We start from the raw sequence: 22,660 nt of genomic DNA, 5'->3' as shown, positions 1-22,660 counted from the left end.
TTTTTTTTTCTCTCTCTCTCAGAACTCAGAATTGTGGAGTTAGCATTTATTGCATGATTTCTGTGCATCTGATTTTCCTATAAACATTTATGTTAATGTTTTTCTAGTGACCTTAAACCTGAGCAATGTTTGTTGGGCATGCCTGTCTTTTTGAGTGACAATGCTGAATCAGACGCCTGGGTCAAAGATAGAAATTAGTCAGACCATGACTCACTGGTAAGTATGGCACAGATTCCACTGTGATCCTTATGGCACACAAGACAACCTTTTGATAAGTAATTCATTGACTCAGTGGTAGGTTATCATGATGTGAATTTTAATTTACTTTTTGTATCAGAACAGGCCATGCAACTAGAACAATGAGTAGGATTTGGTAAGGCTGTTACCTTAGAGACCTTCTAGGATAACATTCTGTCTCACTACCCTGTTTCCCCGAAAATAAGACATCCTCCGAAAATAAGGCCTACTTACAGTTTTGCCTCTCATTGTAATATAAGGCATCCCCCCGATAATAAGGCATCCACCGATAATAAGGCATTTTTCATTTCTGAAAAATAAGACATCCCCTGAAAATAAGACCTAGCGCATCTTTGGGAGCAAAAATTAATATAAGACACTGTCTTATTTTCGGGGAAACAGGGTAGTTGAGCATGATGATAGCTAGGGAGTCTAGTAAAATGCAATTATTTCATCCTGATACATTATGTTTCCCTTTTCTCTGAAACATCAAGTACTGATTGTGACATTGCACTCCATATGTTTTATGGAAATAATAACAAAATGTTTTTTAAGTATATCAGAAGCAGGAAGCCTGCTAAACAACCACTGGTGCCCCTGGACAATTGAGATACAAAAGGAGAACTTAAAGATGATAAAGTCATTGCGGAGAAACTAAATGAATTCTTGCTTCAGTCTTCATGGCTGAGGATGTTAGGTAGATTCCCAAACCTGAGCTGTCCTTTGTAGGTGACAAATCTGAGGAAGTGTCACTAGAGGAGGTTTTGGAATTAATTGATAAACTTAACAGTATCAAGTCACCTGGATCAGATGGCATTCACCCAAGAGATCTGAAAGAACTCAAAGGTGAAATTGCGGAACTGTTAACTATGGTTTGTAACCTGTCCTTTAAATCAGCTTCTGTACCCAGTGACTGGAAGATAGCTAATGTAACGCCAATATTTAAAAAGGGGTCTAGAGGTGATCCCGGCAATTACAGACCGGTAAGTCTAACGTCAGTACTGGGCAATTAGTTGAAACAATAGTAAAGAATAAAATTGTCAGACACATAGAAGAACATGAATTGTTTGGCAAAAGTCAACATGATTTCTGTAAAAGGAAATCATGTCTTACTAATCAATTAGAGTTCTTTGAAGGAGTCAACAAACATGTGGACAAGGGGGATCCAGTGGACATAGTGTACTTAAATTTCCAGAAAGCCTTTGACAAGGTCCCTCACCAAAGGCTCTTATGTAAATTAAGTTGTCATGGGATAAGAGGGAAGATCCTTTCCTGGATTGAGAACTGGTTAAAAGACAGGGAACAAAGGGTAGGAATAAATGGTAAATTTTCAGAATGAGGGGGGTAACTAGTGGTGTTCCCTAAGGGTCAGTCCTAGGACCAGTCCTATTCAACTTATTCATAAATGATCCGGAGAAAGGGATAAACAGTGAGGTGGCAAAGTTTTCAGATAATACTAAACTGCTCAAAATAGTTAAGACCAAAGGAGACTGTGAAGAACTTCAAAAAGATCTCACAAAACTAAGTGATTGGGCAACAAAATGGCAAATGAAATTTAGTGTGGATAAATGTAAAGTAATGCATATTGGAAAAAATAACTCCAACTATACATACAATATGATGGGGGCTAATGTAGCCACAACTAATCAGGAAAGAGATCTTGGAGTCGTCATGGTTCTCTGAAGACGTCCACGCAGTGTGCAGAGGCAGTCAAAAAAGCAAACAGGATGTTAGGAATCATTAAAAAAAGGATAAAAAAAAGATGGAGAATATGTTATTGCCCTTATATAAATTCATGGTACGCCCACATCTTGAATACTGTGTACAGATGTGGTTTCCTCATCTCAAAAAAGATATACTGGCATTAGAAAAGGTTCAGAGAAGGGCAACTAAAATGATTAAGAGTTTGTAACGGGTCCCATATGAGAAGAGATTAAAGAGGTTAGGACTTTTCAGCTTGGAAAAGAGGATACTAAGGGGGGATCTGATAGAGGTATATAAAATCATGAGTAGTGTGGAGAAAGTGAATAACGAAAAGTTATTTACTTGTTCCCATAATATAAGAACTAGAGGCCACCAAATGAAATTAATGGGCAGCAGGTTTAAAACAAATACAAGGAAGTTCTTCTTCACACAGTGCACAGTCAACCTGTGGAGCTCCTTGCCTGAGGAGGTTGTGAAGGCTAGGACTATAACAGGGTTTAAAAGAGAACTAGATAAATTAATGGAGGTTAAGTCCATTAATGGCTATTAGCCAGGATGGGTAAGGAATGGTGTCCCTAGGCTCTGTTTGTCAGAGGGTGGAGATGGATGGCAGGAGAGAGATCATTTGATCATTAGGTTTACTCCCTCTGGGACACCTGGCATTGGTCACTCTCTGTGGGCTGGATGGACCTTTGGTCTGACCCAGTATGGCCATTCTTATGTTCTTATGCTTATGATTGTGAATATAATGTAACTGGAATATGCTTTATGCAAAAGATCTCTTGTAAGGTATTATTACAAAGCTTATAATCTACTGAGTGTGTTCATCCTATTTGTATGTATGTATGTATCATTCTTGTATCTGAAGCTAGAAATTTGAAGTATAACTCTGAAGTCCTATTGTAATTATGCAAAGTGTGGGCCATTAATAGTGGTTTGGAAGCTTGATGGCTCCCATTGACGAGGACAATTTGTTGTAAATGGCCCTGTTTACTTGTAAGTAAAGAACACTGTATAAGTGTGTGCCAGCCAGTGAGTAATGAAGTGTCACAGGACATGCGAACATGTCACATGATACTGGAACCCATCTCAGACCTGGTGCTTTTCCGTTTAGAAGGAAGGGTGGGAACCTAAAGAGAGACAAAAGATTCCCATCTTGTGCCAAAGATATAAAAGGGGGTGGAATAGAACAAAGGAGGCTGCCAGTCATGAGAAATCCCCGAGTTACCACCTGAGCTTCAACTAGCAAGGACTGTACCTGGGAAAGGATTGGGCCCAGATTAAGAAGGAGTCTAGTTTGTGAAAGAAGCTTATTGGAACATCTGAGGGTGAGATTTTATCTGTAATCCGTTTCTTAATGTATTAGGCTTAGACTTGCGTGTTTTGTTTTATTTTGCTTGGTAACTTACTTTGTTCTGTCTGTTGTTACTTCAAATCACTTAAATCCTATTTTTACTACTTAATAAAATCACTTTTGTTTCTTACAGGAGTGGGTGGGTGAGATTCTGTGGCCTGCGTTGTGCAGGAGGTCAGACTGGACGATCCGATCATAATGATCCCTTCTGACCTTAAAGTCTATGAGTAAACCCAGAGTAAGTGATTAATACCTGGGTGAGCAAACAGTTGTGCATATCTCTCTATCAGTGTTATAGAGGGCGGACAATTTATGAGTTTACCCTGTATAAGCTTTATACAGAGTAAAACGGATTTATTAGGGGTTTTGATCCCGTTGGAAACTGGGTGTCTGGGTGCTGGAGATAGGTGACCTGCTGAGCAGTTTTTGGCAGCAGGCTAGCATGTCTCTCTCAACAGGGCAGGGTCCTGGAGTCCCAAGCTGGCAGTGAAAATGGGCTCAGAGGTAATCTCAGCATGTCACGTGACAGTCTCAAGGGGGTCTCTGTGACCAAACTCGTCACACTGATTATGACCAGAGACAAGATATTGCATTAGATGGTCCAATGGGTAGCATCTGGGGTGGCAGATATTGTGCGTACATACTTTTGTGCTTTGCCCCAAACCCTAAACTTTCACAAATCAATATGGCAGCTAGACTAAAGTTTTACCCAGCAGTTTTTTGATAACAGGAAGGGGCAGTTAACTAACGGTTAAAGTTAACAGGTATAAAAGGCAGCCTACCTTGACAATAGTCCCAAGGCTTACCTGTATTATTATTTCCATATGTTATTTCTGATAGAAGGTGATGAGGTCTGAGCACAGGACTGGGAATCAGGAGCTCTTGCATCTTAATCCTGGTTTTGAGCATCTCTTTCTTTGTAGGCTTAGGGCAGTCATTTACCTCTCTGCCACAGTCTACTCATCTGTAAATTGAGGATAATAATACAAATGTACTTCCCAGGAGAACTATGAGGATTAATTAGGGTTAAGTAACATTGTTGATATTAACTTATCCATGCTATCAGTAGGAAAATGAAAAAAGAATCTTTGTAAAATAAAATTATGGCTGCTTGCACATGGCACTAAGAGCTTTTTGCTTACTTTTAGCTTACTGGTAATTTTCTTAACTTTGTAGGGATTAATTGTGCCTCTGAGACAATGCCCCAGGTTGGAGTGAAGTGGAGCTGTGAGGATGCATTGGGATAGATTCTCAGCTATGCTAAAGACTTCACTTGATGCAGATGAGTCAGGGTGATAAGAGATGAAAGAAAAGATGCCCTCAAACCACCTTTATGCTTCCCCACTTCTGGCTGTTCTAAATTATGCCTAGTCACACCTTCCCTCAAAGGTCTCTATTGCAGGTGAAGACAGGTAGAGTGCTGCATCACTCTGGTCATGTCCCTGCCTGTAAGTATGCTCTTGACAGTAGGGCAGGAAGGTGATGTGGCCTGTGACAGGAGAATTCCTGGTTATTCCAGAGTTAAGGGTACATAGAACGGTTAGAGCCTTATTGAGTCCAGGGTCTGGCCCATTATATCTTATGGAGCTTTGAGGGAGCAAAGCTGCCATTTCATCCTTAAACAGGGTGCAGAGCATGTTCATTTCTGCAGCTGACCAGCTGGCTAGTGTGGAGGGTGTGAAGGTAGTGTCCTTCGCTTACACTTTGCACAGGCTAGCGCTAGCAGTAGCGCTAGTCCTATGGAGTTCATCTCATTTCTCAGAAAAGATGTAATACACCTCTACCCCAATATAATGCTGTCCTTGGGAGCCAAAAATTCTTACTGCATTATAGGTGAAACCGCGTTATATCGAACTTGCTTTGATCCGTCGGAGTGCACAGCCCTGTCCCCCTGGATCGCTGCTTTACCGCATTATATCTGAATTCATGTTATATTGGGTTGCATTATATCGGGATAGAGGTGTAGTTCATAACTACAGTGAGGTCTTGCCTTACTAAGGCTTCATTGCTTTTTCAAAATACATTGCATATGTATACTAGTATATTGTGAAGCTTATAAATACAGTTAAACTACACATGTCAGGGTAAATGAACAGATTACATTTTATGATGCTTTTCCTTGATTTTCTTATCTTGCATTTGTTTTTTTACTTGCTAATTAAAAACATATTCTGCCATGAGAGTGAATTTACCTGGTTTCACCATGTTATCATATTAAGTCTAAGGCATTCATTTAGTCTCCTACCCATGTATCTGCTTCTTCAAATGTGTGACTACCAGCCACACTGCACTATCTCACCTTTTGGTCATTGGAAGAGTACTTTATTGGTGACGTAGAAAATATGTGAGTATACTGGTGTCTAAACCATTGAGGATTTTGTCAGTGATCTTTCTGGAATGAGATGGATCTAAGAAGAGTAGGTAGATTTTAGAAGAAAGCCAATATTTGGGTTTTTGAAACACTGAATTATCTAAAAAATCCATTTCTTAGATGCAGATATGTGAAATGCAATTGCTTTTATTTCGGGTTTTTGCTCGTTACTGTATTTCTTTTTTGCCTGGCACACATAAGGAAGACCTTTTGTGTAATTCCAGTAAAGATGTAGAATGCTATGTCTAACGTCCTGTACTGTAATTACTTAAGAAATTTTGCACATTTATAATAAAATATTACCTGATCTCCCTAATGAATAAATACCTTCTTTTTATATACAGTAAGTTGTCTAAAAAACAACAAAAGTGTCAAAGCAGCTCTATGCCCTCCACATTTCTATTCCCTACTGTTGACTTATATGGGCTATTTTACAGCAGTCTGATCATCCTGGGATGTGACTAAAGTGGAAAGTACCTGAAATTCTATGGGTGTGCATACATACAGATAATGAAATACGGCCTGGGATTTGGTTGGCAATACATTTCTACTATCACCTTCTGCAAACAATGGCTGCTTGTACAACCAAACTGACAGCTTTGGCCATGGGAGGGAGTATAGTGATTCAGGGATAACATTTTCAAGTGTCTAAGTCCCATTTTCATAAGTCTCATTGACTTACAATGAGATGTAGGGTCCTAAATCACTCGGTGCTTTTGAAAAATTTAGCCTCAATTATGTATCCAATTGAAGAGACATCAGAGACAGTGGTTGTAGTGGGAAGGCATTTCTTTCAGAAACCCCATGTTGCTGACTATGGAGCGGCAATAACATTCACTCATATTTAAATGTGGAAACCTGTCCTTATCTTTCTAGAGTGGATTTCTATAGATGTAGTTTATCCTGTGATTATTTCCTAATGGCTTGAGCCATTGCAAAGGCTGACAGCAATTAATGTGCTTGAATTCTGCATTGTAGAATGAGTCTACTTATTTTCCAATAGATGTGTTCATTGCATACTCCTTTGAATCTATAATTTTAGATCTCTGTTTGCCTTTATTAGACAATCTAATGTTGAACAGCAAAACAGGGCCTCTGCTGCTGTTGTACTCTGTATGTGTGGAAAAATGCATTCTCTTTTGTCATCTTTGGCAAGCGGAAGTAATGTTTACTGCAGATGTGACTGTCCTTTTCTTTCTGTTGTGGCTGTCATGCTGTTTTAGGCTGCTGAATAAGATGCTTGTGTAAGAGGGTGAAGGACAAAAATGTACACTAGAGATTTTTATTTTAGGAGGGAGTCTTATAAAAATCATGCTGTTTGCTCAGTTGATAACCCTTTATCTCTAATGGCTTGTTCTGGTTATGGCAGCTTTGTCTGCTGCAACGGGAGAGGTCTGTACTAACTGTATCATGATATAAAATGGATGTGACTTTCAGGCTTTTGGATCTTATTGTAATGTTTTTTCCCTTAAAGATAATATTGCAGTTCTCACCAAGTTCAAGCCATCAAGGTCAGCAGGTATTGTACTAACCAGCTATATGCCTTGTTCTCTTTTTTGTGTGTCATCTTTTAGTTTCTCTCTTTGTTCACATTTGGAATTTAGATCAATTGTGTCATAGATATTTCATAAAACCAGATCATAGCTCAGTGAGATACATGGAACCATGTTAAATTTATAACATGTACCTCATACATTCTAATGTAAATTCTTGATTGGAAATAGAGATTGTCCTTATTAATACTATTGAGGAAAGACACTTTTTTTAAAATGCAAATACTGCCAAATTCAGATAGAACTCTTTTCACTCCTAGCATATATAATCAGCTATGTTATGATGGGTCAGTTTAATATTTCAATTCTGAGTTATAGTTTCCCTTGAATTTAGCGTTAAACTCTCCTAATCTACATTCATGATAATACAACATGATTAAAAATTGTAAGGCTTTCATCCCAGACTGTCATTGTCTAAAGTTCCAGCTTTCTTTAGGTATTTTGTGATATGAACAGCTTTGTTTTTCAAATAAATGGGACAAATATAAGAATACTAAGCAGTCAAATGTCCTTTTTTGTGACATGCCTCTCATGTTAAGTGCAGGTCTGTTTTCTGTTGTGTGTTGAGTATTTGTGCTGTGTTGAAGATGTACTGAATTAAAAGGTCAGCGCTGAAACCTTGTGCAAATATGTAACTGCAAATTTAACTATGCTGGCATAACTGAATCGTATGGACATAGCTTGCACCAACACTGTGGGAACACCACCTCCCTGAATGACAGTGACTCGGTCAGTGGCAGCATTCTTCTATTTACATAGCTGCATCTACACTGGGGGTAGGTTGGCATATGGATTTTTTACACCCCTGCCTGACATAGCTATGTCCACCTAAATGTTAAGTGTAGACCAAGTCTCAGATAACGTTTTATGGGGAAGCTTCTGGATGTTATAGTAAATTAATGTATCCGTTGTTTAGTATCTCTTCACCTTAGATGGTGAAAATATAAAGAATATATTTTAGAAACAAGCTTAAATGGACACACATTACTTTAAGAGCATTAAGTTTGCTCTTAAAGATAAAGTAAAGAATTTATTTTTACCCTGACTTGCTTATCATAACTTTTGGAGAAAACCGGATGAGATTTTGGCATCAGATATGGATACGTTTGCAGGCACTAGAAGTGTAATAGATTTGTTACTTGGTTTATACTAGTGAGGAAAAAAATACACAAATAAACCAACACTGAGATTTGGAACAGTTTGTGGAAAGGAAAAAGGCTGATAATGCAGCACTTGATGTGAATTGTCGTTCCGTCTTGTAGAGCAACTCAGTGAAATACATGTTTGTCTGTGGTGTTTCTTCAAGCGCTTCTGGTAAACCGCATAGGCTTGATTTTAGATGTGCTAAGCCCCCACAGTTAAATTCAAATGAATGGGAGTTACAAGTGCTCAGCATCTCTGAAAATCAGACCCTGTGCACATCTATGTTCTTGGAAATAGAGGGAAATGATGATGATCTTCCCTCTCTATAAATGCTCCAATGTGTGGATCAAATAATTCTCTTATTTCTCTTGTTTCTTTTAAAGGCATATTTTTCCCTGGACAGCCAAAAATAAACCGTCTTGTTAACCTTGTGCAAGAATGCCTCTTTGTAAAAGTGAAAGGCTGAATTGACAACACTTCAACCCTATAGTGAATACTTGTTTCGCTATATGACTATACAGTTCATAGTAGCAGAATGTGGAACACACACTTTTTCCCTACATTTATTTTTTTTCTTAATACAAGGAAATTCTATAAAATGTATTTTATTATTTTTTTAGAATAAAACCTGAATATAATAAAAAAGTTGACATGTCAGTAACCTTTAAACATTAATAAAAGAAAAAAAACTCAAACAGGGACAGAGTTCATAGCCTCCTTATTAGAGTTAAAGCCAATATAAACCCTAACTCCGTAGTGATATTTATTAACTCTGCCCTTGCAGAGCATCTAGCAAGGAGAGGCAGTCAGTCATTCTGGTATTACAGTTCAAGCACAGGTGTGGGTGCGATAGATGACAGTGATATCAACACCAAGCACTAGTATTGTGGGCTGAGTATACATGTGGTAGGTAATGCTAGCGATCAGTGCTGCTGTCAAAGTAACACCATGAAGTCCCTTTTCCTTTTTTTTTAAACAAGGAGTTTGGTAATCTGAGCTGTAGTTACCCCTCCTGAGTCTCTTGCCATATCTCCATTACACAGGCATCTGTGATTCACAAAGACCTCTTGTGAAGTTTCAGAGCTGTACTCTATTGATTTCCCAACAATGACAGGCCAATTTCAATTTCTAGCCAACATCCTCAGGGAAAATTGAATTTTCAGAACTCAGGCAGCAGGGTTCTCAATGTGTGACCCTTATAGATATGATCCTATCAGACATTCCATGCAAGAATGGATTTTATCTTCTGAGATTTCTGACATTCATTTATCAGAGTTAAATTTATTTCTGTGACTGCAAGGTTACAACGAGCTAGTGGAACTTGAGCACAGCACTTGGAGTATTTTGTCTCCGAGGCTACAGGAATCATCTGTGAAGGAAGTTTCTGGTTGTTGTTGAGAAGTACAACTATTTCCCAGCTTTGGCTTTTGATTTTTTTTAATGTAAAATTAGTATTTCTAGATTGATGCATTTAATTTTTGCTTCACTTACACTTTCAAATATAAAAAGGTTTTAAATAGGAAATACATATTTTGATGTGATTTTTTTTTTTCCCCTGCACCCTTTAGGGGAAGATAGCAATGGACCTTTGTGTGAAACTATTTCAAACACAGAATCAGAACTTCCAAGCAACTCTGAGGTAAGATACAGGATATGTGCCATTCACTTTTCAAGTTTGTGTACATCAGTTGTAGGCAGGAAGGGGAGCACCGCTTTGGGAGATGGACTTAATCTTGATTAATAGTATGCCTTTAGATCTATTGACATTAGTTTGTCTAACCTGATTTAAATACTTATAATGTTATCTATGCAAACACTTTCTTCCTTCACTGGCTTTGTGATGAGCAAATCCTACCTTAATATTGTCCCTGTACATAGCATGATTATATATTGAATCTTGCAAAAAAGAGTGTTACAATATATCAACATTAAAAATATGGCATGCAATTTCAACTGTAAGTATTTCCAATATCAATCTGAAATGAGAACCACAGTGCAGTGTCTTGGCAATTGGGAAAACACAATGTTTCTGAATAAGCACAAAACAGGATAACATAGCACATTGCTATATGTTACAAAACCTTATGATATTGGCCTATTAAAGAGACAAAAGGTGTATTTGCATTCCTGTGCCCTAGGAATTATTTGAGATACAGCTGTTGAACTTGGTCATGAAAAGGATAAAGGAAATTGTCTAATTTGGACATGTGAGCCCATATGTTCAGTATAATGGTGTACAGTTCCAGGTAGTGCAATAACAAAAGGTATAATTCGTGTAACAAAGCTCACCGTATCTCATTTAAGTATATACAGTACATTGTTTACTTAAAGAGAGGGAAGTGTATGTTCCCTATTTTTTAATTCAAGTTTAAAAAAAAATCTAAAAAGACAATATTGAAGATGATATTCATTTTTATAATGGTTTAATGATTTTTAGGGGATGCTTGGGACATCTAATCCCCCAAGAGTTTCAGGTGTCACGGCAAGAGAAATATGTGCCCTAGGAATATATTCACATGCTTGCTACGAGCTACTAAGCTGAAACAATATCCTTCAAACCTTGGGCACTGATAGGCCTTTTGCTACTACTGCTAAACCATTTAGGTGGTGAAATCTCTGTTCCTATCACTAAAAGGCTTACACAGAGTTGCTTCCATTTTCTTTGCACTGGTCCCTCAAAAATTGTTACAGTAGGAAAATATTAATGGTCCCACTTAAAGGCACAATGCAAAGGGGTTTAGAGAAAGGAATTAAATCATAACATTAAAGGAGAAATGAGAAGACAGCATACTCCTTACATTAGACCTATCAGCTTTGATTTGGTTTAGTTTGCAAGCATATCAAAACATCACTCCCCTTGGGCTGTCTGTTTTGTTTGGAAGGGAACAGAGGCCTGGTCTACACTGGGGGGAGGAGGGGGGGATGTTGATGTAAGATACGCAACTTCAGCTACGGGAATACCATAGCTGAAGTCGACATATCTTATTCTGACTTACCTCCCGTCCTCATGGTGCGAGATCGACGGCCGCGGCTCCCCTGTCAACTCTGCTACCGCCGCTCGCTCCGGTGGAGTTCCGGAGTCGATGGGGGGGCGTGTTCGGAGATCGATATATCGCGATCCCCGATAAATTGATCGCTACCCACTGATATGATCGCCGTGGAAGAGTAACCTATGGGTTTGTTTTTGGTCAGTCATCTAGATGAGCTGTTAGGATTTTAGGTTTTCTTATGAAAGGATAATCTCATTTGGTTTTGGTTTTTTTTGAGGGAGGGGTTGCAGTCATATGGAGTGATTTTCCCCCTGTAATTTATACCAGTACTTTTATCAAAGGATGATTTAGTTAAAAACAGAAAACAAAACTATAAACAGCTCAAAAAAAAAAAAAAAAACCACTCAGAAGCTCATCTGGCAACAAAAATCTACAATATTTATTTTTTCTTTCTTACCCACTCTGTTCTTATTTTTCCAGTCTCCCTGCATTTGTGACCTACTTTGACATTACTTCGCCTCTCATTTCACTAGGTACTTTATTTGGGGGACGGGGGAGTCTTGCTTGATCTGCTTCTTTTCTCAGTCTCTCCCAAGCAGGATGCAAGCCCGATAACATTTAAGTGGAACTTTCTATTTCACAGTGTTTATGTGGGTTTGATATTGTGCAGAACGTGCCCTTTCTTAAATTCAGATCAGTAGCTTTCAAATGACAGGCACTAAATTCCCTGAATCTCTCAGGATGCCTTCAGTGCAATGGGAGAAGAAGATCTTAGCAGTTTCCAGAAAACAGCCGATTGGGGAGGAAAGGACAGGGATTCTTGTAAATAGCTGCAGTAGAGAGGACAGTGTTTCAAATTGCTTTCTATGAGTCTGTCATCTGAGACTGGATGCAATCATAGCATGGATTAGAAAATAACCCTGCCTACCAGTCGCGTCCAATGTTCATCTTTGTAAATAGACTGCTTGGCAGACGCTCAGGGGATCTCACCTCGGTTATCCTTAAATCTCCAAGATATACATAAATAACTCTAAAGCACTCAAACAAGTGACAAACGGAGCTGATTTAAGTTATAATGAGCCTGATTCTCTGATGCATTTTATCCTATCTCGTCACTTAGATGAGTGCAAAGATGGTGGAAAGTGAATGTAAAATGCTACCATTCCAATTTGGTAGCATTTTACATCACTTTTCACGGGTGCAATTGATGACACAAATTGTGAGGCAGCAGAGAATTACTGACTTTATTGCTTTCCAATTCTTTAACTTCAGAAATAGAGGAGAAAAGGGCACAAAAGAAAAACAGTCCAAATTTTTGGGGTTAGAAGGGAAGTTTAAATGGATTTTTTTAATGAATGACCAATTAGTAAACCAGGTATTGTAGCACAGGGGAAATCAAATCAACCACAGTTCTTTGCCCTCTGTGATATCTGCACAATATGTATACTTGGGTAGGTTACAGATGGAGCTTTAGTTTAATCTTTGTCTATCTGCTACTATAGATTCAATTAAGAGATTAATGTTACTTGAACATAGCATTTTTTTGGTTTGTTGGGTTTTTTCAAGTTCCTCACCACCATAGAAGGCAATAGCATTACTCACATAAATCAGGTGGTGAACCTGTTAGAGCTGTGTGAAAGTGATGAGAATTTTTTTGGCAAATTTATGCTCCAAAATGTTCATCATTTTGGGTGATTTTATGTGTAAGAAATTTTGTCTTTTGTGAAGTTTTTGTGAAATTAAAATTTCCATCATGAAAGGCTCTCAGCACCATCATCTCTTATTAAACGAGATCATTAGCTAGTTTAAACTCCCATCGTTCCATTGTAGATAACGACGCTACACAATTTACACCAGTTGAGTGTCTGTCCCACTGACTTCAATGTGAGCTGCAGGTAGTCAGCACCTTGAGGTACATGTCCCAAAATGAGTTAAATTTTATCTGAAAGAAATAGCAAACACCGATTACTTTCCCATTTTCCCATTTTAGACAGTCCTATTTTCAAGTAGAAAAAATGCAAAATACCACTTTTTGTAAGTGTAAAATCAGATCAGTTTCAAAAAGTAGAAACACATTTTTAAAAATTGTAATTTAAAAATTTCTTGATTTTTTTTTTTTTTTGCACAATTCTACCAAATGCATCAGTGAAACTTTGCTAGAGAAATACTGTATACAGATTGAGTACAGAAAATGTATAGAAGATCAGATTTCTAAAGCACTCAGCATTGGGCAAATTCTGCTGCCTCTGAAGTCAAGGGAAATTTTATCTTTAACTTCAGTGTGAGCCAGTTCTGACTGGTTTTGAAAACCCCATTCATATTTCTTCCTGTTGTTATTGTTTGTATAGTGACAGTGCCAAGGCAACGTGCACAGACATGTGATAAGATCTATGCAAAAGATCTTGCAAATTAAGTATATGAGGAGAGGGTATTCCATCTCTGATCAGTTTGACACTTCTGAACTCCAGTAATGTCAGTGAAATTATTCATGTTTTACACCAGCGTGCCATGAGAACAGACTCAGGTCCCCAGCTTGATGAGAAAGTCTTTTAAATTATATGTGTGTGTTTCTAAGGACCCAATTTCACCGGGAGTCTCTCAGAATCAGGCCCTATCTCCTAGAGGCTACTGAAGCCAAACCGGGAGATTTTAGGTGTTGAAAGTCTGGCAATGCAGCCGGGCTAAGGCAGGCTCCCTGCCTGTCCTGGCCCCGTGCCACTCCTGGAAGCAGCAGTCACATTCCTGCAGCCCCTAGAGGAGAGGCAGGGGGCGCCATGAGCTGCCCCCACCCTCAGCACTGCCACTGCACCACGCAGAGCCATCTAGCCATGCCATTGCCTAGGGGCTGGACATGCCAGCTGCTTCCGGGAGCAGCGTGGAGACAGGGCAGGGCAGGCCACCTGAGGTAAGCGCCGCCTGGCGCCGCCGAACTCCATGCCTCAGGTTGGAACCCTCTCCTGCACCCTAACTCCCTCCCAGACCCTGCACCCCTGCCCCAGCTCTGAGCCCCCTCCCACACTCCAAACCGCTTGGCTACAGCCTGGAGCCCCCTCCTGTACCCCAAACCACTTGGCCCCAGCCCAGAGCCCACTCATGCACCCCAAACGTCTCACCCCAGTCCCACCCCAGACCCTGCACTCCCAGCCAGAGCCCTCATCCCCCTCTGGCACCCCAACCCTCTGCCCCAGCCCTGAGCCCCCTCCCAGAGCTTGCACACCACACCCTCTCCTGCACCCCAATCCCCTGCCCCAAGCTCAGCCCCGAGCCCCCTTCCACACTCCGAACCCTTCCCGCTCCCCCCCCCGCCCAGAGTCCACACCCCTTCCCACACTCCAACCCCCTGCCCCAGCCTGGTGAAAGTGATGGAGGATGGGGGAGAGTGAGCGAGGGAGGGATGGGGATGGAGTGAGCAGGCCGAGGCCTCGGGGAAGGGGCAAGCCATGGGGCGGGGCAAGTGTGTTTGGGTTTGTGTGATTAGACAGTTGGCAACCCTGCTGACTACACTAAGTTGTTGGCTTCATCCTACTCTGTTTCAGCTTTGTTCTGTACTATTATTTTATTTCAGTTTTTGTTTTTTAAAGTCAAGATTTTATTAAAACAAAGCAGCTGCAGAAGCCAAATAAAGGGTGGTATGGGGCCTAAAACTGATCATGGAGGAGATGATCAGTTTGAGTGCGAATGCAGAAAATAAACTCAAAAGAGAGAGCTAGTGGAATTGTGCAAACTTGAAAAGGGAGGGCATTTTTCAAATGAAGAGGCTGAAATCCTTAGGGGAACAAAGAAAAGCAAGAATAAGCACAGTACTTTGAATTTTTAAACATATTAAATATGTAATCAGGGGAAACTTTGCCACTGAAGACTGAACTACAAAGATTTAATGTGCTTCTCAAGACTTCTTCCATGGCTGCCAATAATGGGGATTGGCATTAACAGCAGCAGGATCAGTCCTCAATGCAGAATTGAGACTAGGAAGCATGTCAAGGCACTTTAACCATCAAACAGATTGATCTACATACCGTTGTCTAGGTGGGACTTTGTTATGAGGGTTTCTTTTTTGTATTGTGAACAAAATATCAAGAATTGAGTTCATTAGCAAAGTAAAGAAAGACAAATGTTTGTTTCTTGACTTAAAATTTCAATGCAGACAAAACTTTTATGTTTGCTTTAAATAAATTATATCGATATTTCTTTATTTTTCTCAGGTAGAATTCTAGTAAATGAAAAAGTGAAAAGTAATAATAAAAACATTGTTTCATTTAATTGTAATTTCATTTCAGTTTTCAAAATTCTGTGTTTATTCCAATTGAGTGGGAACAAGGTGTTTTTGTTTGTTTGTTTACTTTATTTTAATGCACATTATGTAAGATGAGTTATGGGAAATCCATTATCGAAATACTGTAACTGCACAGTACTAATAAGCAAGGATTTTATGTGAAGTAAATAGGCTACTCTGTCCAGCATCAATTCCAGTTGGCAGACAACTGCCATATTTTCACATCATGTGTCATCCTCTGCAGTTGCAGCACCTCTTTATATCCTACCACATCCCATTGCTCATCTCCATCTTTATGCTGTGAGTTAGCTTTGGAAACAGATTTGTAAAATGACAGCACAAAGGATTATCACATATTAGAAAAGCATTTTCTGCAGTTGTTTTGCAAACTATTATCTTTTTCCATTTTTACAGGCTTGATCCCACAAACCGTCACTTGTGCAAGCAATGCTTATTCACACTGGTGGGATCGGGGCATGTGGTTAACTTTACTCTCATTATTTACCTTGCCTTATTCACATCAAAAACCAAATCATTTCTCTCATCATACTTGTTTACATTATGAGGTGCATATTGTACTTCTAGTTTACATGGGAAAAATAACTGTAGATGAAGGACCTAAATAACCCTTTCCAAAATTAAGTAGGAAATAGCCTATTTCTATAAGGTTTTCCTTTATCATGTAGTAGACTGTCATGAGTTCCAGAATATTTATTGATTATCATTTTTACAATGGAAAAGCTTAGAGATATTGGATTGGCACCTTTTTAAAAGTATTCTTCTTGTTATCTATGCATTTCTATGTTCTACTAAACCATGCAAAACATCAGTGGCTATAATCCAAACAACCTGTTTCGTCTGAAGAAGTAAAGATGATGAAATGATTTAGTTAATCTACAGCTTCCTGGGGCTGAAATCCAGCAATCACTCTGCACAACTTTTGACAAAAACAAACCCAAAGCTTCATTGTTTCTGCTGAAATAACTTTTAAAACGTCCTGCTGCCTTTGCATCATCACTAACATTATGTCTTTCCCATGATGCCACTGGCAGGGCCTAAGCAGCACTGAGACTTCTTTACTCATCCCTGATCATCAAGTGGTAAGCAGCAAGCAGTATTCATGCTTCCTTGCATGAATTTTTGGTGTCTTCTATTATTGTGTGCCAAAATACAGCCCCATGAAAATTTTCCAGTTTTTCAAACACGTCATCATCCTTCATAAGCTAATCATGTTTTCTCTCGTATGTGAAAGCAAATGTGAATTTGAAGTATTCTGATAGTAAATTGGCCTATGGGCACTTGTTGTGTTTGGTTGCAATGCATAAACCAAGCGAGTTGAAAATGATTATATAACTTAATACGGACAAAATTAAAATGTTAAATGAGAGAACTGGAAAGTTTTTCTTTTATGTTTTTACTCATTGTTTTGTGTGATGAAATAATCTATATAAGGTGTGTTCTAATTCTGGTGTTATTAGTCTATGGAAGTTTGTTTCCTCCTACCATAATGATCCATAGTTCTGTGTCAGAGTCAGCATGATACTTTAAAATGTGTTAAAGATCAAGAAATAATCACTAACATAATTTGAGGTATTTCATGTGCTTGTTTCTTATTGCAATAAATTGTAAATAATAAGTATAATGCCAACTCATTAATACTGAAAAATTTTCAAACCTATTCCTTGTTTGCTTCACCAAATATACTACATTACTACACCCGATATACATACTCCCTTCATAAAGCAAAAAAAAAAGTTTAAATATAAATGGAGAATTACATGCTGAGATGCACTGGAATTGTATGCTTACTTACACTGGGCTCTGGTGTCTTACATTAATACACTTTTTCTCTTTTAACATAGTTTTTTTCTTTTTTTGTTTGTTTTTTGTTTAAATGTTTCCCTGTGTCTTCCTAGTTTTTCTGTGTATTTTAACTTCAGACCAAAAATATTAAAATACTTACAAACTGCTTTGAACTGTACCTTCACACCCCCTCAGTATCTAAGTAGTTCAAAATCATAAGAACTGTAGTGAACGTGCAGGAAATACTTATAAGCATATATTTTTTAAATTGAAAACTTTATTGCAACTTTGTGCTGCTTGCGTGAAGCAAACCTTGAAATTGGGACATTCATGGCCTTAACAAGGTTTATATTACACTTTCCTGGCAAACTGAGAACAACCAATTAAATTATATTGATTACTTACAGCAAGAAAATGTTACAGAACCTTATGCTAAATGAATCCCTGGTGTAATAATTCCATTGGAGTTTCTGGAGAGATATACCGGGGATGAATTGGCTCATTGATTTTTGGTGGAGCACATATACATTTGCATGTGCTGTGCAAGTGCTGTTACAGAATGTTTTTGTTCTTTGGGAATGACTTTCATTTTAGAGGGTTTTTTTAGCGTGGAAAAACTGTAATCAGTATCTCTCTCTTTTAGTTTTAAGAAAATGTTTAGCTAATTCTGTTTAAAAGTTGTTTTTTCATGAACATCAGATTCAAAAATTAAACCTAATAAGCTCCTGGTGCAAACTATGTTTACTTTATGAGCCACTTTATGATTAAGGCTACGTTTTAGTCATGGGTATTTTTAGTAAAAGTCATGGACAAGTCACCGGCAATAAACAAAACTTCACAGCCCATGACCTCTCTATGACTTGCTGGAGCTGAGGGGTGGGGGAGACCAAGACTGCCCCAGCAGTAGCCGGTGCGGCTGGCCAAGGGGCCGCCCTTGCTGCGCTGGCGGCCCTGGGGTCAGTTGTGCCAGCAGCTGCAGAAGTCACAGAAGTTCCGGATAATCACGGAATCCGTGACCTCTGTGACAGACTTGCATCCTTACTTATTATTAGAATGCTGATTCCTGTAATGCAGCTTTCCGATCTTTTTAATCTTCATGCATTCCAGTATCCGCAGGGAATATTTCAGCAGTGGATTGTTAATTTGTACAAATTAATAACTAAATTATTTATAGTGTATTAATTTCAAATTTATATGATATCTCAGAGATAAAAATCTACAAAACAGGCTAGAAGTAAGACAGTCATAACTATGCAATAAAAAAACACACACTAAATCATCAGTTTTTAAACATTATCCATACAAATCTGCAAAATATTCTAAAATTGAATTTATTTTAGGACAGGTGAAATAAAGATTTTAATTCTGAGGGATGTGGGACATTGTCTATTGCCTTCTCCGGCAATGGAGGCCAATGATTGTACAACTCCTAGAACCAAATGTGGGGACAATGTTATTGGCATAGTTGGCTAGTTAACTTATAAATTATTTTCATATCCTATAGCTCTTCAATACAGTACAACACTGATTAAGCTAATTGATAAGGCGTCCTTCCTAATTATTTGAAAATGACTGAAGTACTTCTTAGATTGCAGTTGATTTAGTGCCCAAAAGTACCCATACACTGTGAAAATAAAATTGAACATTAGAAAACTATAGATTGGCGGAGCAGAGTTTGATTCTTTGGTCCCAAGTCTGCAATGTTGGGGCTCTGTGGGACGTTAGGGAACGTGGTATGGTTGGAAGGGAATCAAGGCTGGGAAGTACTACATTCCAAAACATGCTCCCCCCCCCCCCCCTCCCCCCAGGACCACACAGATTTTTGACTGGAAATGAATGCTCAAAGCAGAGTTCCCTCTTTGGCTTCTACTGTGCAGACACATAGGTGGGGAGATGTTTAATGGTAGGATGAATTCTGAGGAATTACTATGTTGCAATTAGAAAGGGAGTGGTGCACTCAGCAGCATAGACAGGTAGGCCTTCCATGTTAATGTCTTGGAATGCAGGATATTAGGATTTGCCTGAAATCATACAGGGTTCAATCATCAGTGGTTGTTACAACATCACCTGGTAAATGATATTGAATGTGTGTGTTTTTTGCCTCAGTAATGAGGGATACTTGACAGAATAAATTAAGGTCAGAACTCTGCATGTTAGTGGGTACTTAATGTTAAGTAAACATTTACAACAGTCACTGTCACTTAGTGTGAATCCCAGGTGAGAGTCAAGTCATTTTTATAAAGCACCTTCTGTTATGATTTTTCAGTGGTTGATGCCACATCCAGCAGTTTGCTTTCCCCTCTTGTATTAGTGGTGGCTGGTTTGTTTGTTCTGGATCTGGGGCAGGGCGTGAGGTGGTCAGGACTTGTACATAAGCTATTTAGTTGTGTGACAGGATTTAAATGGGTGGGATTTTAGACTGCAATTAGTGGGGTGGGCCCACCAATAAACTTTTAGTCATTTTATACTAGTGCATCAAGGCAAAACAGAATGTGAAATTTGTTTAGAGTTGTCCTTAGCTCTAGGGCAGGCTTTGTTTAATTCCAGACTCAAATTTTAGTCCAGTTTACAACCTTTCTTTTTAGATCTGAAGTCCCTGGTATAGGGCTTTAGCTCATACGTATATGAACACTGCAACATACTGCTAGCCTGGCCATTCTTTGAAGTAGCTGTTAAGACATAGTCCCTTCTGCCAACTTCTGGTGGACGGTTAGGTGGAAAATAAAGATTCAGGGTTAAATTATGAACTCAGTTAAAGCAGTGTAACTTTAATAGGCTTGCACTTGCATAATTACATGAAAGGGAAATTTTGCCCTTAATAATAGGATAGTGATAATGCTCAATTACCTGACTGGTCCAATTTAATAAAATCACATCACTCTCATATAGGTTATTGGACTGTATGTGTCATTGGAGAGTTACTATAGGTGAAGATTGGAAACCAAAAAGTGAAATATTTTTTTTTTTTAAAGAATAGTTTCTATTCAGCTCTCTTATAATTGTTGGATTTATCAGGTTCTTGTAGGCACTGGTAAACTATGAACATTCTGGGTGACATCATTTAATAAGCCTCTACCAGTCATCTGTAACACTTGTGAGGTACCTTGTAATTCAGTTCTAGATTCCTCCAAGAGCCATATAAATCACATAATATAATAGCTGCTAAATTGAGTCAGGATATTAATTAATGTAATAGATAGTTTGTCTCACATCAAACTGATCTGCCATAATTAAAAACAACTGTTAAGAAAGAGAAAATATAAATCTGTCCAACTGCTACTTTTCAATATACAACTGATGCAAGTTACTTTACAGTGATTTTATATGTGAGCCCCTAAATGTGCACATTCACACAGTGGGCAAGAGTGGTCTTGCTTTTGCTGCAAAATCTAAAAACAGAAGGGTGGAAGGGCATAATTAATGTGCGTAATAAGGCCTTCCACTAACTGTTACAGATAAATATATTTGTGCTGACTGAGAGAGAGAAAGATTCATATGAGTATTTTTCCCATCCTAGATTAGATCCAAACAGAAATTATAAGATTTTTAGATATCTAAACTGACAGTACTTTATGGACAAGAAAAAAATTAATGATGGTCAGTACCATGGAACTGTGGTCAGAATTTGGTTCACCTGTGCATCCTTGTGGATTTCACTATAAGTGGCCAAATATAGTCCTAGGTGTATTGTAATACCTGAACACTGCTGACCTCAGTGGAAGTTTTGCTTGATTAAGGATTGCAGAATTGGATTGATTTTCTTTGTGTAGATTTTAATCAGGTTATCTGAGTCAAATGCTGTTCAGTGTAGTCAGCTCCCACTGTCTTTTCACACAGGTAACACTGCTCTACAGCCAAAATGCTTCTGAAATAAATGTAGTCCAACTTTACTAATTTTGGGTTACTGAGAATGAAAATGATGCTTAAAATTGTTGATTGGCTCTAGTTTTCAAGATATGCTATTGGGTCAGTATATACGACCCTTGACTTGGGAATGGCGGAGGATAAGTGAGTTATAAAGGGAAGGGATCTCAATTTAAACCAGAAATGACTAAAATACATCTTTGACTGGATCTATGAATAAATCTATGACTGGGTTTGGACAGTACTTGCTTTTTAGGCAAACAATGAATGATGCAATCTGAAGCTGGTATTGCGTCATACATGATATGAATTGCATCATGTTATTCCTAGAAGTCATGGATGATGCAATCATAACGAAGCTGAACAAATTGCCCTATATCAGCTCTAGAAATCAAACAGTGTCGTGCTCTGTCAGTGTTTGATTTTGCAAAGGGACACATTTCTGTTTAGCCAAAGTGAGCAGAGATGCCTCGTACTTGTGTGAACAGTGCAGATAACTTCTGCTATGTTTGTGGTGAAGTGCCTTTTGCATCACAAAAGCGCAGTATAACCACTATGGTTAAAGAAAGCCTATCACCTTTATTTTGGCTGCAAAATTGGAGATCAGGACAAGAGGTGGGCCCCACACATATGCTGCAACACTTGTGCAACAACTCTTCACCAGTGGTTGAACAGGAAAAGGAAATCTATGCCTTTTGCAGTGCCAATGATTTGGAGAGAGCCAACAGATACCAGCAATTGTTACTTCTGCATGGTGCCTCCAGTTGGGAAAGGTGTATCAAAGAAGAAAAAGTGGACTGTGCATTATCCAAACATTCCATCAGCTATACGCCCAGTACCCCACGGAGAAGGACTGCCGGTTCCTGATGCACCAGAATCATTCTTACTTGAGTTAGACGAGGAAGAGGAAGGGGATGAAACTTCTGGTCCTGAACCATCAATGTCACAGGAGCCACATTTTCTCCCATCCTCCTCCTCTGAACCACACCTCATAACACAAGGTGAACTGAATGACTTTGTCAGGGATTTGGAACTACCCAAGAGTAAGGCAGAGCTGTTGGGCTCCAGACTACAGCAGTGGAATCTCCTGGGGGGTGATGTTAGGGTTTCCATGTTCCGTGACCGTCAAAAGGATCTTGTCCCATTCTTCTTCATGGAAGGTGATCTTGTAGCCTGCAACAACATCGATGGTGTGATGGCAGCCCTCCACATCGTTCAGGATCCAGATGAATGGAGACTGTTCATTGATTCATCGAAGACGAGTCTTAAAGCTGTTTTACTGCATAATGGCAATGTTTTGCCATCAATTCCAGTTGGTCATGCAGTCCATATGAAGGAAACCTATGACAACATGAAACAACTTTTGAG

At 38.9% G+C, this 22,660-nt stretch overlaps 1 protein-coding gene across 5 annotated transcripts in view; it reads left to right on the top strand.

Moving 5' to 3' along the window:
- Positions 1-22,660, top strand: part of ANO5 (anoctamin 5) — a 101,092-nt gene that overhangs the window by 22,978 nt on the left and 55,454 nt on the right. For 2 of the 5 annotated variants that reach the window (XM_054026365.1, XM_054026364.1), the window contains exons 2-3: positions 9,931-10,001; positions 16,678-16,725. The exons of 1 other annotated variant lie outside the window; for it this stretch is intronic. In XM_054026365.1, the coding sequence (XP_053882340.1) occupies positions 9,931-10,001; positions 16,678-16,725 (119 nt within the window). Of the gene's footprint in view, positions 1-7,140; positions 7,186-9,930; positions 10,002-16,677; positions 16,726-22,660 lie in introns of all 5 variants that reach the window. 2 more of the 5 variants (XM_054026368.1, XM_054026366.1) reach the window with 2 other exon arrangements.

Source organism: Malaclemys terrapin, chromosome 4 (assembly GCF_027887155.1).
Source record: "Malaclemys terrapin pileata isolate rMalTer1 chromosome 4, rMalTer1.hap1, whole genome shotgun sequence".
NCBI lineage: Eukaryota > Metazoa > Chordata > Testudines > Emydidae > Malaclemys > Malaclemys terrapin.
This window is presented reverse-complemented; position numbering and strand designations above follow the sequence as displayed.